This window comes from Eretmochelys imbricata, chromosome 5 (genome assembly GCF_965152235.1).
Source record: "Eretmochelys imbricata isolate rEreImb1 chromosome 5, rEreImb1.hap1, whole genome shotgun sequence".
In the NCBI taxonomy this organism is placed as follows: Eukaryota; Metazoa; Chordata; order Testudines; family Cheloniidae; genus Eretmochelys; species Eretmochelys imbricata.
Window position 1 is genome coordinate 124,040,728 of NC_135576.1, and position 16,978 is coordinate 124,057,705.

Genomic DNA, 16,978 nt, shown 5'->3' on the forward strand with positions numbered 1-16,978 from the left:
GTTCATAACTCTGAACAAAAACATTGCAGTTGTTCTTTAAAGGTTTACAACTAAACGTTGGCTTAATACAACTCTGAAACTCGACTATGCGGAAGAAAAATGCTGCTTTTAACCTTCTTAATTTAAATGAAAAAGTTTCCTTACATTGTCAAATCTTTATCTGTCCCTATATTTTTGAGTAGTTTATGTTTAACACAGTATTGTACTGTATTTGCTTTTTTTGGTCTCTGCTGCTGCCTGCTTGCATACTTCCAGTTCCAAATGAGGTGTGGGGTTCACCGGTCAGTTCGTAACTCCGGTGTTCATAATTCTGAGGTTCTACAGTAGGGAAAAAAAAAAAAAAAAAAAAGACAACCCCACCTTCTGCTCCTGGACACACAACTTCCCGCAGTCCAGCCACCAAGATTGGAGCTGAACAATCCCCCCCAGAACTGAGCTACTTTAACTCTCCTACTGCTCTCCTTGCTCAGGGAAGCAGCGGGTACAGGGCTAGGGGGAAGAGGACCAGACTGCGAAGGAAAGGAGAAATGCACACAGAAGGGAGAGAGAAAGGATAACTGAGGAAACATGGAGGGAGTTTCATAGCTGACCAGGAGGCAGGACATTGGTTGGGAATCAGATTTGCTCGGTGGGGGGGGAACAGAAGGTTGCAGTCTGCACTGCGGTGGGGGGAGGCAGCGCTGCACACCGCTCCTTAGGGACTCCCTCTGGACAGTGAATTCACAGCAAGCACTGGCTGTGAAGGGAGTCGCACTCCACCACCTGCAGCCAGAGGGGACGAGAAGGAGGCATGAGAGAGCCGAGGATCCTGGGAGAAAACCCCCTACCACAACAAGAAGCGAGGTCTCACACAGACCTACCTACAGGACAAACACAGACAAAGGGAACAGCAACTGTGAGAGCGGGGGGGGGGGGGGGGGGAGAGGCAGCACAAGTGGCAAGCAGGAGGATGCGAACGAAACCCATCGAAGGGGAGGTCCAGGAAAGGAAGAAATGAAAGGGAATGGCTTCATGTTAGTAAGCCTAGGGGAGCAGTTCTTGGAGGGCGGTTTTAGCTCTGAGACTAATTCTTAGGAACCAAAAGGCACTCCGCAATCCCTTCGAAGTATCTTTGTGATGGGGAGCAGGGGAGGGAGAGAAGGCAAACCACACCCTACACAGCAATTACATTCTCCACTCCATTACACAAAGCCACAAAGTGCTTAAAATATTACATACCAAAATCACTCCACCCTCCAAACAGCAGCCTTGAGTGAGGTGTGCCAGCCCGTCTGCACCAGCCACACCGGGCAGGGCAAAAGCAGAACAACATATGGCAACAAAGCCAGCGGTGGGAAGAAAATACTAATTTCCTACGGTTTCGTTGAGGCCGGTCACTTGGGCTAAGCTTTCCCACTATCCCAAACAGCCCCCTGGATGCCAAGTACCCCCCAAGTGCTCAGGACTGCATTCAGCGAGCCCCAGGGCCCTGCTGGGGCACCCCGTGGGTCCGGACTCAGAGGAAAGCGTGCCTCCAGCTGAATCAGCCCTTCTTTCTGCAGACGCTGCAGAGACCCAACCCTGCTTAGCTAGGAGATCCAAGAAGAGCCAAGCGCAAGGAGCTGACTTTGGGCACCCTGCTTGACTGATGTGTTGGGAGGTAGATTTGGACACTGGATGGACTTCCTGCCTTGCTGAACTTTGACTCCCTGCCTAACCCGGTCCTCCCAGAGCTGATCCTCGGCTAGCAAGCTTCTCACTGGCAACAGGTCCAAGCCTTTCCTGAGCTGAAGAGAGACATACGGTAGATGTTGTACTAGGACATCTATTTTGAGTCGCCTAAGCTGGAAGTGCCTGTCGCAATACTGCACTTCCCAATCCAGGCAAATAATATGACAGGCCACAGCATGGGAAGACATTGGCTATGCCGAGGCTCTCCCATCCACAAGGAATTTTGCAGAAGGCTGAAACAAAGGAATCGCTTTTCTAGAAGCCCAATCTGTGTTGTGGCCGTGTTTAGGAGCTCTGGTCATGGACCAGGACCCACCACGCTAGGAGCTGTACAAACCTGGCAGCAGCACAGATCACAGAATGCTAGATGTGCATCCAGAGCACCGTGCAATGCAAAACCCGCCAGCATTAGCTTCCCTGTCCAGACAGTCACTGGCCATTCTATGCCCACTGTACTAATGGCAAACCTCTCTTTCCCGGTGGCAAGGGTGGCCCCCAGGACTAGCACCGTCCTGCCCCTGCTCGGACTTTAACGCCCTGAATTCCAGGGAGAAACAGAAGCTCCCCAGGAGGCAGCTCTCTGTTCATACGTCTTCCAATTTCTAGTTTGGAGGAGAAAATTAGCGGAAAGGCTAAATGAAAAGCTGCCAGCCCTCAGGACGAACAGCAATTCAAACCAGCACCCTGAATCGCTGCTTCACATCTCCTCCGTGCGCCCAGGCTCCTGCTTTGCCAATCTTCCCCAGCAACACCTACCTGAAGGGAATGCTGGCTGCCCAGCCAGATGGGCCCCTGGCTGATCACACAAACAGCTAGGGTGGACACATCGGAGAAGTGTGGCGCATATGAAGGGAATCCCTGGCTGTCAGAGTTTTGAAGGAGATGACAGAGTGGGTACTGAATGGAAAAGGTTCAGGTCTGGCCTGACAGGTGAGGGCAAAGCCCAGCATGTCCTGCTGCAGGAGAGGGGTGGGTTGCAGAACCGCCATAGCGAAACACAATGTGTTTCACAGTGTTGCAGGAGGGGACAGTCGGAACAGTACTCGACGGACTGGCAAATGGGAAGTCAGCAACCTGCCAAAGGGTTTATTGAGCTCTTTGGGGCAGAGAGTGTCCCTTTGCTCGGTGTCTAAGCTCCTGGCACAGTGGGGCCCAGGCCGATGACCGGGGCTCCGCAGCAGGTGACAAAAGTATCACGCTTCCTGAGTACTGGGGAGGAGGGTGGGAACAGCATGGAAGGGATCCTGTTGTACCTCAAAGGGTTAATCCTCCCTCCCCTCCCCCCCCGCTCTTCCATTGAGGGCATGCGTCTGCGGGAGAGAAGAACGATTACCTGATCTGTCCCCACGCCTCGCCCCGTCACACACCACAATCCCACACAATGTCCCCATTGCTCAGCTCCCCTGTGGCCCAGGCTTTGGAAGAGACGAATGCGTGGACATGGGTGTAAGTTTAGTACTAAGAGACGTCCTTTGCTTATTAAACAATCCTAGATCTTAAGGCAAGAGGGACCATCAGGATCACCTAGTCTGACTTCTGGAATAGCACAGGCCAGCCGCCAGAGAAATTCCCCGCATGCTTCCTGCATCAGGCCCAGAACGTCAGGCTGTGCTAGCTCTTCTCTTTCAGCAAGTCGTCCACTTCTGGTGTAAAGGCTCCTCGGTGCTGGAGAACTCACCCCATGACCTGGGAAACCATGTCGATGGTTAATTACCATCTCACAGATTAAACAAATTGCATCTTAGTTCCAGTTTGAATTAGTCAAGCAAACAGATGACACATGGAAAAAGTGCGATACATTCTGGGTACAGCGCACACCACGCTCATTAGCGTTCCAAGGGCTGACAGAACACGCTTTGGAAATGAAGTAACATCAGAAAGAGATCTGTGTGTAGTTAAAACAACCGTATTTTTATTAATTATGGTTTTGCATATTCTTAAAGATAGACCACAGCTGTATTAAGAGATATTGAGAGGAATGGGAAAGTATATGGTTTAACTAGGAAAGGCTGAACGGTAGAGTGAAACCTACACAGAAGCAGACTGAAACCTTTCTAGGAACACGGCTGGGCACAGGACAGGGCTGCATTTTACATACAGCCAAATGGCATTTTTTTTTAAACACATGCAGTACGTGAAAAATGATCGCAACTTGGCCTCTGTGCAACCTTCAAACAACAGACACGCATTCTGCGTATTGGAATCATTCTGCAATTTGAAAGACACACGGACTATATTAATGGCATAGCAGAGAGCTCAGCTTGTGTAATGTGAAATGGGCTTTGGGGGAGGTGGAGAATACCCTTCCCACAGACCTGTTTGAAAATAGTCAACTCCCGGCACAATCTGATCCATTCCAAAGGCCAAAACGTTTGCTTTTCAGCACTAGATTCTGGGGATAAGTCATCTCTGGCAGGGATGTTGATTACCCAGCCTCTGGAGAGGGGGGGGAAGTACACTGCAGACAGAAGTCACCCCAAGCCTTCCTTCACTTGGCAGGCTGAATTTTAACAAGGAGACCAGGACAGCGCTGGATCAGACACAGAGCTGAGGGAGGGTGCGATGTGCAAACACCAGCTATGGCACACATGCCCAATAGTGCACTGTCCAGGGACAGAGAAGACTCAAGCCCCAGCACCCTCTGCTTTGCCAGCTGATGTTTGGAGGGATGGGGATTCATTTTTGTTCTTTCAGGAGAGCATGAATTTTACAGACATTTTGCAGTGTAGTTCGGTTTGGGACATAAAATTAGACCCAATCAAAGATTACATCATCTTTCAAACTGATCTTTGTTTAATCAATTGTTGTGTCATCTTGAGTCCCTGCTAACTGAAATCAGAAGTTGAAATAGAGACTAATTCAATTTGGTGCTCAAAAAAAATACTGTCACAACAGAGGTAACTGGACAGAGTCTCAGAGTGGATTAGATTAACGTTGTAATTAGTGTTCATTTATCCCTCTGATAAAGTGACACACACACACACACGCTCCTCTGCATGCTGTCCTTGTATAACTGCATTCGCAAGCTGTCCGAGTCATGGTCCACACTTGGATCCTCTCCGCTGGGCTCTGTAAGGTTCCTGCTTTGTCGAGCGTAGTGAGCAGTCTGCTGAGTACATTGTTTCACTCAGCTGCTAGAGATGGGTCACCGCACCCAAGGGCTCAGCTCACTGCTCCCGAGGGCCCAGCTGCACAGAAGGAGATGCACGGCACTGCTCAGGTGCCTCTGAAGCACTGGGGAGGAGGAGGACGACGACAGCACAGAATGGGCCTTGCTGCAGTTTTCAGAAAAAGCATGGTCCTGCCAAGCACAGCCATCCCCAGCTGCAGGGGGACAGCAGCCCCCCCAAACCCTTCCCCACCTCCCACCCGGTCCAGAGCACCCGCCCCAAGTGGGGTGATACTCAGTGCAGACACCAGGTGTACAGTTATAAAAGCATGTTAGCACCCGATCTCATAGGTCTCTTCAACAACGATACCCAGGCCCGACAGATCTATTCAGCCATTTGCCCCTACAAGGGCACACAGGCCTCAGCCACCAATTCCTGCCGCCGGGTAGCCCTTCAGGAGAGGCACAGAACCTGGTGGATGAGATGCCAGGCCGCCCTCAGCGCAGATCAGTGAAACCACCAAAACGGGGGCGAGTCCCTCTGCGGCTACCCAGACCGACAGCAACCATGTCCGTTTCATTCTGCTGCCTCTTGGCAAAGCTCTGAGCAGCAGCACGCACTGGGCCGACGCGTGGGAGAAGAGCGAGGCTGGGAGAGGTAAAGCAGTAGAGATGGCCCACTCGCAACAGCTAGAAGAACAGGCCAGGGGCCCCGCAGCAGGGAGGGCCCCTTTCCGTGCCAAGAAGAGCACAGATCCTTCCCCCCCCTCCACCTCTCCCCAGCCAGAAAGAAGGTCCTTAGATGGTTGTGGGGTGAGGGAGGACAGAGGTGGCGTTCTGCCTTCTAGCAGCCAGTGATTACACAGGGACTGTGGGGGAAGCTTCAGCACGCACCGGACATCTACTACCCAGAATCGGACATGACCCATGGAGCCCCTGAGCAGCACCTGGGGACAGCAGCCTAGCAGCAATCCCAGTAGTTGCCTCTTTTCCAAACAGCAGGGGCCAGACACCAGGTTTCTCACTCGCATTCCTCCCCTGAGTCCTTCCGACCAGGCTCTGGCTAGGGAGTGTCCTGCAGCCATGACAACACCGTGATACTGAACTCTCCTTTATAAAGCTGCATTCCAGCCCTCTGCTAAGGACCGAACGGGACACGCTGACCGAGCAACTTTTACCAACGTGTTCTGCCAGAAACTGGATCCCCCCTCTTCTTTAACTAATTGCTTAGCCCTGATCCTGCAAAATCTGATGCGCCCAGCAGGGTCATGGCTCCAAGCAAGTCACTGGCAGGATTTGAGCCTTTCAACATTTTATTGCATTGTGAAGTTTTCCATTTTGAGCCATTAACAGTCCTATCCAAGTTCAGACCCAGACTGGGCCCAGCCCTTATACAGGAGCACAGGGAACTCCCCTGTTACACCCCATCCCTTGCATGCCCTGCTAAGAGTCAGGCACAACTGCAGTCCCTACTCAAGAGAGTGCAAGGGCTGGTCCCTGTGTACTGGTATGAGGATGCCCAGCACCTCAAAAAGGGGTCGAGAGGCAGCCATCCTTCTACCTTTCCCTCCCTCCATCTTTCTTCCCACCAGCCCGAAGGGCAGATCTGCCCCTGGAAGAGTGCGCTGTACCCCAGGAAGGAATGTAGAGCAGATGCACTCCCTCCTATACATCAAAGAGCTTCATAGAGCAGACCAGATCCCACTGCTCCTCTGGACTGCTGCACCTCACAGTGATCCCAGCACACAGCTGGCTGGCCCTTGGTTTCTGAGGGCTGCATTGTGCCTTTATGGATCTTCTCTTTAGAAACTGTCCACCGACACTAATACGCACTCCAAACGCCAACCACTAACAACAGACATTATAATCGGACGTCTGGACTTTTAGTAACTGCATTGTAATTCTTCCCTTTTATGAAGCTATCTTCCCCAAAGTATTTGACAGAGATCCCATGACACTCCCTGACCCAACATCTTATTATGAGTGTCCATGAAATGCATTAGAAGGGTCTTCAAAGTAAAGCACTGTATCCATTAAACTGCACATCCCTGGGGAAGTGAAAGCAAATCTAAAGTAAGTGAAGGGCATAAATGCAGAACAAGCAGGATCACTGAATGCATTTAGGGCTTTGCTGCCCAAGAAGGTCTTTGTTCAGTCTTAACCACAGATCTGACCATAAGACAACAAATGAAGAATCAATTATATAGTTCTGTCCTGCTGTTTAACACGTTAAATGATGCTATCAAGGCTATTGCCTACCCACTTGTGACTTAATTAAAACAGCAGGCTCATTCCACAAGAATAAAGGAAGACAATGTTGGGGTTTTATTAAACCTTGTTTTTATCCCTGGCAATGGAAAGGAATACAATTATGCCTTGGATAACAAATCTAGCCAATTTGTTCATCCAAAACATGCAGTGCCCACAGCTTCAACGGCTAAAGGCTGAATTTTTGGTTGAAATCTCAGGAGAACATTGACATGAAATGTTTTTCAAATAGAGCCAGAATTAATCATGTGACACTAACAGAGAAAACAGTGATTTGCCACGAGCACGTCCCCAGCTAACCTTTGCACGGCTCAGGACAGCAATTCTGAACAATGGCAGGACCTCAGTTTCCTTTTAAAGTCTGACAAGTGGCTTATGTTCAAGGTATTATCAGAAAGAGAATAGTAGTTTGGAGTGGAAGAACCACGGTGGTGTAGCTATAGGAAGCCCAAACTCCAAGGCAAGCCAGGCAATACTTCAGCAAGGGAATATTTTTAAAAGCTTTCCTCTCTAAAAACTAGTAAATATTTTTCATGGAAAATATCAGTTATCCTTTTTGCCAAATTTTGACACTAAATTCAGTCACTGACGTGTGAAAACAGGGATCTCAATGCAACTGGAACTGCGGAATCACCTCCAACACCTCACAAAGCTTATTATTCATTTTACAGTGGTTCCGGGAGGCCCCAGTCAGGACCAGCACCTCCTAGTGCTAGGTGCTGAAAGAAACCTCTTCTAAAATAAAGATTAGCTAGGCCAGCACAAGGAACGGAGTCCAAAAAGTGGCTTAGGTTTCCTGAGGAACTGGGTAGCCAAGGTCCCACCCTAGAACATGGAAGAGAGCCCACGATTAGACGGAGAGAGAGTTCACAGGACCCCGAGTCAGAAGAACATTCACTGAAGACAGCCCATAACCATTTCTCTCCGATCCGAGTGGCTGGGAACTAACATCAGTTGCTGCCAGGAGAACAAGCAAATTTGCTCCGTAACAGGAACATTTTGTTTTCCGCAGCATCAGTCTTAAAACTCGTGCCACGAAGGGATTTTTTCCCCATTTACAGACGTTAGCACGAAGACTGAGCTAAACAACAAGCCTGGCAAAGAACGTGCTTTTTGGGACGCTATCTGGAAAGCAAATGTTGAACCAGATGAGAGCTGCGTCTACCACTGGACAGCGCGTTGGATCGAGCAAACTAGTGACGGCTAAGGTTCACTGTCTTATCTCGCTGCTGTTGCAGACTAAGTGCTTGGAGGACTACGCGGTACTGTAAGGAAAATTCGCTTGTTTACAACCAAACTCTGTTTGTCAGGTACATGATCAAAGTTATTGTCACTAAAGAACATAATCATTCTCCTGCTTGAGCTCTGGCGCTACTTAATACAATTAAAGCAGTTAGCTTATTTCTGACAGAAGGCTGGGACTCTGGGGGAAAACTTATTTCTCCAGATAATCTGTCTTTCTTTCAGTCTATTTAAGAACTGGGGCTCCATTCTGAGAAGCTAAGGTTACAAGAAGTCTCTGCTCATTACTAACCCACGTGTCTTCTCTTCCCTATCTTGAGCAGCATGAAACCCAAAGATTTTAGGTCCCTGCCTGGCAAGGTGCTCTGCTTGGATAGACCTGTGCCCACAAAGAGCCTTCCTTAACTACAGCCAGGGTCCATGCAGGTCTGGTACCTTGGTTAACAGTAGTTAGATACACTCGGTTGGTCACACATCTATCACTCATGGACATGGGAAACACACAGAACGTTAAGATTTCCATTTCATCTGTTTTACATTGTTCAGAATCTTTTTATCCATGAATTTCCATCTTTTGTTTGTGGTTTTTTTAAGCAAGTAGCTCTGAAATATCTTTAAAGCCTGGGAAGGTAACTCGGATACTTGGGAGAAGTCGATGGATGTGTTTGGGACAGGTAAAGGAAATAAATGGCAGGTTTTGCCTCAGTTTGCAGACTTCTGCGATCTGGGATCAAGCAGTGCTTGAAACAAATCAGAGTACTTTTTGTTTTAAGCCAGTTCTCTGTATCAGCTGAAATCTCATTCATCTCTGTCAATTGTAACATGCTCTTTCACCTGTCAGTCACCACAGCCAACCTAACAACTTCACGGAGGAATTCAGCACTGAACATTTCACAAACAACAACAAAGACTGGAGTAAGAATGTGCTCTTTAACACGATACATTACAGCAGTTGCATAGTATCAGTAACAGATCCTTGCATGCTGACACAGGACTCCAAAGCGAAATCTTTGAAAGCTTCCAACAAATAAGCCTTCTGGTTTTCCTCTAGGAATAAAGCATCAAAAAGCACAATGCTTAGATATTAAAGGGACATAATCCAACTGCAGTCAAAAGTCAGCGGTAAAGCTCCCACTGGCTTTCACAGGAGTTGAACCATTCCCTTAGGTAGCAGACAACAAATCAATGGTCCAATCCTGAAAGGTGCTGGGCAAGTCCTAAGAGATGCTGAGCATCTGCTACTCCCACTGAATTTAATGGGAGCAGAGAGCTCAGCATTCACTTTGCTTGATTGGACTCCTGATTTGCAAGTATTTTTAACATCCTTGCAGTGTTCTAAACATCAACCTTATATACATCTCTACCCCGATATAACGAGGGTTCGCATACAACGTGGTAAAGCTCTGATACACTGCTCTCAGGGCCAAGGGGTTGGGTAAGGGGCAGAGGGGGCGGTCAGGGGCTCCCCCCAGGATCTGGGAGGCAGCAGATGTGGGGGGGCACTTTTGGAGGCCCTTCAGTCCCAGAGTGGGCCAGGGGATTAGCGGGGGGCCAGGAGCAGCCCGCTCTGCTTCCTCGCCCCGGCCCCAGCCGTGTCGCTCATGGGAGGGGGTTTGGGGGAAGGGGTCCCCCGCGCACTCACTGGTGGCGGGAAGCGGAGCGCTGCGACTGGGAGGTGGCGGAGTGGAGCAGGCTGGGGCTTCCACGTTGCTCCGCTTCCCACCGCGGCCGGTGAGTGCCTTTCAGGGGGCGGGGGGTGTGGATAGGGGGCGGGGCAGTCAGGGTACAGGGAGCCTCTGGAGGGGGCGGTCAGGGAACAAGGAGGGCCAAAGCAAGTTCAATATAACGCTGTCTCACCTACAATGCGGTGAGATTTTGTGTCTCCCGAGGACCCCGTTATATCAGGGTAGAGGGATATATGAACAGAATTGGCCTGCCAGTGCATCCACTACGGCAAACACTATTTGGACCAAGACTACTGTAAAACACACTCTCTCTCTCAAGAATTAGTAGCACATCCACACAAACTCATCGCCTGTTATCTCAGCTAATGCGCTCTGCAACACTGATGTAACAGTCTTGTCTTTTTCATGGATTATTTAAAACACAAAAAGTTTCTGTGTAGGGCAACCATTTATATTTGTGAAGAAGTGAAAGCACTGTAAACATGAAAGGGGGAAAAAAAACGTACAAAACCCCCATGACATTTACACTGAAACTAAATGACCATTTATTCAATAGCAGTGAAAGCAAGAATGCATTCTACCCAATTCATCTAGAAAGCCTCCTAAGAAGATGGCTGAATAGATTTACAACAAAAACAAGAAGGGCCCATGACACCTTGACAGGACACTGAAAGCATTCTGCTTATAAACAATGCAATCACGGGTGATTTTCTGCACCTCTCTTCAAGTGTGCTATTTAAAAAACAGGAATATGGCCATTTATACGAAAACAAGATGGCTGCTTCATATGGCTTTGGCTTCTCCTGCTGCTTCATTTCCCCAGGTGTTATAATCCTGCTTGGACTGCATCCAATGCCCACTGTGGAAATGAGAAGATCCCCATTGATTGCACTGGCATTGGATAGGGCCCTTTGTGACATTTGTTTAATGTACCGGTGAACTTACTGTACAAGACAGCATCTTAGCAACATGCCATAGGTCTCCATGCAAAAAGCCACTGAGATCAGAATTAAAGCTTCACCAGCCGGAGCCCAAGGATTGTCCGTCTGTCTGTGCTTTTATACTAAACTTGTTGCCATGGTATCATGGTGGTATCTCAACACCCACAAGGCATACGGGCCACCCACCAAAGTCTCAGACAGACAGCAGATTGTGAATTCAGGTGGTCATTTATCTGTGCGTGCTTCAGATTATCCAAATATCCCAGGAGACAAGGATTTTATTCAGATAATCAGGAATTTAGGTAATCTAGAGGCACCAAGCAGCAGCGTGCCTCCCCTCCCTCGCAGTGGCCAGGGCTTTCCTATATGCAGAATTTGCACTCGTTAACCTAAAGTCGCTTTAGTTAAACAAGTTATGAAACTTGTGCGATTTCATATCGTGATAGTTAGACCAAGACAACCTTGTGTGTGGACACTTACCTGTAAGTCTACTGATCCAAGCCAACCTGATCTAAGCCCATTTTAAACCACCACAAGAGCGCCCCACACAAAGTTGCATTGGCCTTGTCTGAGTTCTCTCCTGCAGAAAGCGCTGCAAGTTGCAACCTTCCTTCACTCACTTTATTCCTGAAGGTCTTAAATGTAGTTTCAAATACCTACGCAAGACTCAGTTTGATCTTCATACTTGCTTCAATGTGTTACGCAGCTGAAGGACCTTGGCTCAGCTAGGTTGAAGACCAGAGTAGTCATGTGTCAGACACCCCATATCAAATATCGATCTCATTGACACCTGCCTAGTGCCCATGTTCTTACCACTCATTATCCTCTGGGCTTCGTAAGGTTCCATATAGCCAGTGTTTTCTCCTTTCACCGCTTTGTTCAGCTCGCTCTTGGCATCAAACGGATCCGAGTAGTCATCTGCTATCAAGACCTGAAATCAAGAAAATTATACTTTTATTGGAGAAGGGACTTTTTTGGTTTTGTTTTGTTTTTTAATCTGGGACTCACAAGCTGAAACTAAATCAGCAACAAGTGCTGGAAAGGATGACATCTGCCGAGTGAAAGTGAGCACATAAGCTTCACAAGAAGCCTTAGCCAACCCCTTTTAGCATTGGAAGTAAGGCCCCGATTCAACGAAGCTCTTAAACATCTGGTTAACAGAAAGCACTTGCTTTAAGTGCTCTCCTCAAATCAAGGGGTCAGCGCTTGTATCTCTTCATTCAACCACGGACCTCTCACAAAAGCGGCTCTCCTCAGAGGAGTCTGACTCTCAGACCACCACACAAGGAATAATGGGACAGTAGCAAATTAATTAGATCTGAATGCTTAACACAATTGAATCTACCACGGGGCTCCAATTTATCACAATACCTTCTCGGATTCTCCAGAATGCCTCTCTCCTTGTCACACATTTTCAGTACTTAAGATCATTTTTAAGTGCTTTGTTAACTCTTGTGTTTATTTACTCAGCTGTAAACCACAAAACTGGTAAGGTACCTTATAATACCATCAAGCTACTTCCTAGGAAAAACACACACATCTTCTTCATCACATTGAATAAAACCTAAGCATGGTCCAGGCTTCGTTTCTAATTTGCCATTTAAAAAAAAAAAAAGACCGTGAGGCCAAGCCCCTTCCTTGAGGCGGAGTTTCTCCACCTGACCCATAATTTTTATTCTTTATAAATACTGTAGAAGGCCACTCAATTTCCTGTCATAAATGCATGCGAAATTAGATGGCAAGAAAGTAAACTGAAATTAAGCAAATGCAAGCATCACCTCTTTCTTCCTTGATGGATGGGCGCAGGTGTAATTGGGTACTGTGTTACCTAGGTCCTGCTGCCTTTCCACCCATTCCCACCCCTTGCTGGCTGGCCTCCAACATAGCCACCTGTTAAATGGGGGCTGGAGGCCACAGCAGCCATTCAGCGGCGGGCAGCTGGTGGCCACAGGGCGAGGGCAGGAGCCCACGGATGAATTAAAAAAATCTACAGTGCTGTAACTTTGCACAGCGCTTTACAGAGACAAGGGAAAAGGCCCACGCTGCCCCAAAGAGCTTCCCATCTACATCAGCCTGATGCTGAAAAGGGAGGGAGTGGACAAGGCAGGCATAGGGAAGAAGGAAAGACCAAGGAAGAAGAACTAAAGAGAAGGCAAGCTGCATTGTAACGCAGACACACTTGCATTCCCCAGTAGCTTGGACACTGGGAACAGGGCGGGGCGGAGCAGACAGGGCGTAGAAAAGCAGTAGAGATTGAAGTGAGGATGAAGCCAGCGATGAGTGGAAATGAATGCGTCTGGCACCAGGTGAGCTGGATTTAAAGTTCCAGGCTTCAGACGCCACCTGGCTGAAACCACCCAGGCAAGGGCGGAGTCAGAGACAGCAGTCACCACAGCGAGGGGACTGATGGGCAGGGACTGAGCCACACGCAGGCCCAGAGGGTGAGGGTGAGGAGGCTGAAGGGAGGGAGTGTGGGACATGGCAAAAAGACCAATTTTAGTTCGCAGGGACTGAGGAGGAGATGGTTACAGACAGTACTCTACGCAAGAGCGCCACTGCGAATGGCTGCGTGAACTTCCCCATTTAACGTAAGGAGCCCCATTATGGCCAACGGGGCACCTCATCTGCTTAAACACTTTGCCAGATTAGGATCCGTGCATGAATCCAGCACAAGCACCCACACTCCCGTCCCCCCGTGTGAGAGGTGGCCGATGGCAACTGGGTCGCCATCGTTTTTTCCAGGTAGTCTTTGAGCATATGAGGGCAGGATTCAACAAGCTTGAGGAACCCCAAAGCATCCTCTGACAAATCCTACCAAAAGCCCTACAGCCTAGCAATCGTATGGGTTTGTTTTGTGTGTGTCTGTGCGCACACGCAGGGGGGATTCACAATGCATTAACGCATAGCACTCCCATGGTCAAGAATCATGGCCTGAGTCCCTGCACGTCACACGGGAGAGAGAGAGTCGCTTACAATAAAGGAGAGGAGTCGCTGTCTGACAGCACACACTATAAGCCAGGGTATTTGTAACTCGTACTTTTTAAAAAAGAGCTTTTGCCTGGTGTCATCCCTCCAGGCACAAAGTTAATTATTGCAATTCTAAATTACTTCTCTTGGCTGTTTTAAGTATAACCCTACGGTGCCCGCTTTCCACCTATAAATTAAAGATATTTGAGGGTCTGGGTAAACTGAAAACCATTAAGATGACAAGGCAAATCAGGAGGGAGAAAGAGCAATCTTTTGTTTCGCCTAACAATGAAATGAACGGCTTGTTATTGCAGATACAGTTAACTCAATGAAAAATGCGACATCTTCAGTAATGTATGCATGAGCTGTAATCAGCAGGGCTGTCAGAGCAGTGTCAGCGGCTGTGTGCGCTCAACACAAAGACAACAATGTGCATCATGCAGCAGTAATTCCTCCCAGTAACAAGGGCATATTTATCTGTAAAAGCCCTACAGCTGAAACACCATCCATTTACTTTCCCTGACACCACTTTGTCAAGAGCTGATGGATAGTATCTCGGGTTCCCTGCTGTCCCCCTATTCCAGATACTGACACTGTAATAGCTGCCTTTCTTTAAAATAACTGAACTAAAATGACATGAAACAGAAAAATAGCCTCACAAGGACAATGTGCTTTATTTGCTATTTCTTCTTCTCTATTTGCCGAAAAGCATTAAGGGAAAAATTAGACATATAATGCTGTCCAGCAGGAGAATGTCAAATGTTGATTTGGTTTAAAAGCACGACGGTAACATATTCAAGTGCTCCAGGTACCAGACACCACCACAGGGACTGAAATGATGAACCTGCTTTATAGGACGAGACCTAATCAAAGATGCAGCAAACAGATCTGAATGTACAGAGCCTTATTCCCATGTGTATCCTTGTAGAGATTCACACAGGCACATGGTATGTGGATTTGTCCGCAGGATCAAGCTCATGATTTGTTAACAGTTCTGTCTCCAGCATTCTGCAAGCAGGGGAAAACCCTGTAAGAGATCCGTGGACTTTTCCCCCTCAAGCGGAAAAATGATTATGTCGTCTAGATGGTGGAAGTGCTGGGCTATTCATCATAATCTAGAAATCAATATGTGAAATAAAACATGGCGTATAAAATGCGTAAACACAGAGGGCTGCAGAAGTAACAAGATAATGCAGTGTTCACTTGGACAAGACACAGGGACCAGCTCTTTCTAAAACACTATCTGTATTTTCTTATTAAAATTAGATCTCTAGCTCCGTGCTGTCAGAGAGCCCCCAGCTGCCTGCATTACTATTTCAGTTTAAATTAGAATTTACAAATTCTCAGCCTAGATAAAGCAGCTGGCCTATGCTGACATATGGTTTCTTTTATACTTGCTGACAGTTGCAAATCCTCACAGTTTCTAAGAAGTTTGGAGATTTTTTTTAAAGCAGTTTGTTAAAGCCCTACGTTGCTTTTATTTGGAACCTTTTTCCAGATTAAGGCCAAAAGGAGAAGAATTCTCTAACGCTTCCAAATGCTTAATTATTTTTGCATAAATGCATTTAAGTAATTTACATAGCACACCTATCAGACCCATCCCCCAGTGCCACTGTAATGGAAATAACTTCAACAACAGGAGCGGTTTGCATTGGGATAGCATCCAGCAGCCCCAGCCAGTTGCCTGCCCCCCACCGTGCTAGCCACTGTGCACACAATGGCCACTGTCAAAAGACAGGATACTGCGCTAGATAGACCTTTGGTCTGGCCCAATGTGGCTGTTCTTATGATCTAAAAAATGCTTCTTGCCGCAGGCAGTGTAAGTAACTTTCCCTCCCTGCCCATCACACGCCTGGATTGTGATGGGCAATCTTCCAGGAATATATTCTTTTCCATCTTCAGTTCCTCAGTAAGAGGTTAGCTAGGGACTGGCCTAGGGCAGCTGGCCTAGGGCAGCAGTTCACAATCTGTGGGTTGAGAACCACTGGTGGTTAATGAATCGCTTGCTTATGGGCCTGCAGAGAACTGGCTGGTTCCATGTTTCAAGCTATTACATTACAGTAAAAAGACAGCTAAATTCACACTAACACCTTCCATATTAGCAATGGGAGAATGTTGTCCACATGACTGGGGAATGAGAGAATAGAGGTGCCTCATGAGACAATCCCTCTGTTAACAGAGGGACGGTTGACTCCACACTACAAAAAGTTGAAAGCCCCTGGTCTAAATAAACTAGCACTGTTTAGTGCTCCATTCTGCGTGTGTCCAACCATTTGCTATGTGTAACCATCAAGAAGGGATTCAGCAAGGGAGAATAACTGTACCATAGACAGTGCTGTGTTCAACATGCTCACTGAAGAAAACGATTTTCTGCTCTCCATGCATCTAGTGATGCTAGCCAGAAAATAAATCAGGAGGGAGCACACTCAAAAGAAACATAGTCAGGTCTCAATGCATAAAAGGCTGCAAAAGGATCGTCAAAGACGCCAACAACATAAAGGGATCATGAAGTTTAATTAGCTCTCCCAGCAGAACTCCGACCACTCAACCTACCAAGAACATCAGTTGCCCTATGGGTCGGTCAATTGATTGTCACCATCTCAGTTTCAGACAGCATCAGCTTAAGAGCAACTCACAGAGGTAAGTAACTTTACCAGCATGTGCCAGATGCTCCTCATAACCTGGGACAATGCTGGTGACATCACAGCTTCCATGGAACCCCAAGGGAGCTGGCCTAGAGGGTTCTAGTACGTGTCTTAATATGACGTACTCTTCCCACCCAGTTTTTCTATTTTTTGAAGAACTCAGAGGCAGCTTACAGAATTTTTGGGGAGGAAAGGGATGATGGGCCAGTAGCTGGAGCACTAGCCTAGGCTCTAAGAGACCCTGGTTCAATTCCTGCTCTGCTACAAACACCCTTTGTGACTGTCTCTCTCTGGGCTCAGTTCCCTTTATCTATAAAATGGCCACAACAGCTCTTCCCTCCCTCCCTGGGGCCTTATGAAAGTAAATGCATTAAAGATTGTGAAGCACTCACACACTAGAGTGAGTGGGTC

The 16,978-nt window shown here is 47.8% G+C and overlaps 1 protein-coding gene across 1 annotated transcript in view; it reads right to left on the reverse strand.

Annotated features, from left to right (window-relative positions):
* SHB (SH2 domain containing adaptor protein B) overlaps positions 1–16,978 on the reverse strand; it is a 144,836-nt gene that overhangs the window by 96,382 nt on the left and 31,476 nt on the right. Inside the window, exon 2 of the mRNA XM_077817821.1 lies at positions 11,769–11,886. Within this exon, the coding sequence (XP_077673947.1) occupies positions 11,769–11,886 (118 nt within the window). The remainder of the gene's footprint in view (positions 1–11,768; positions 11,887–16,978) is intronic.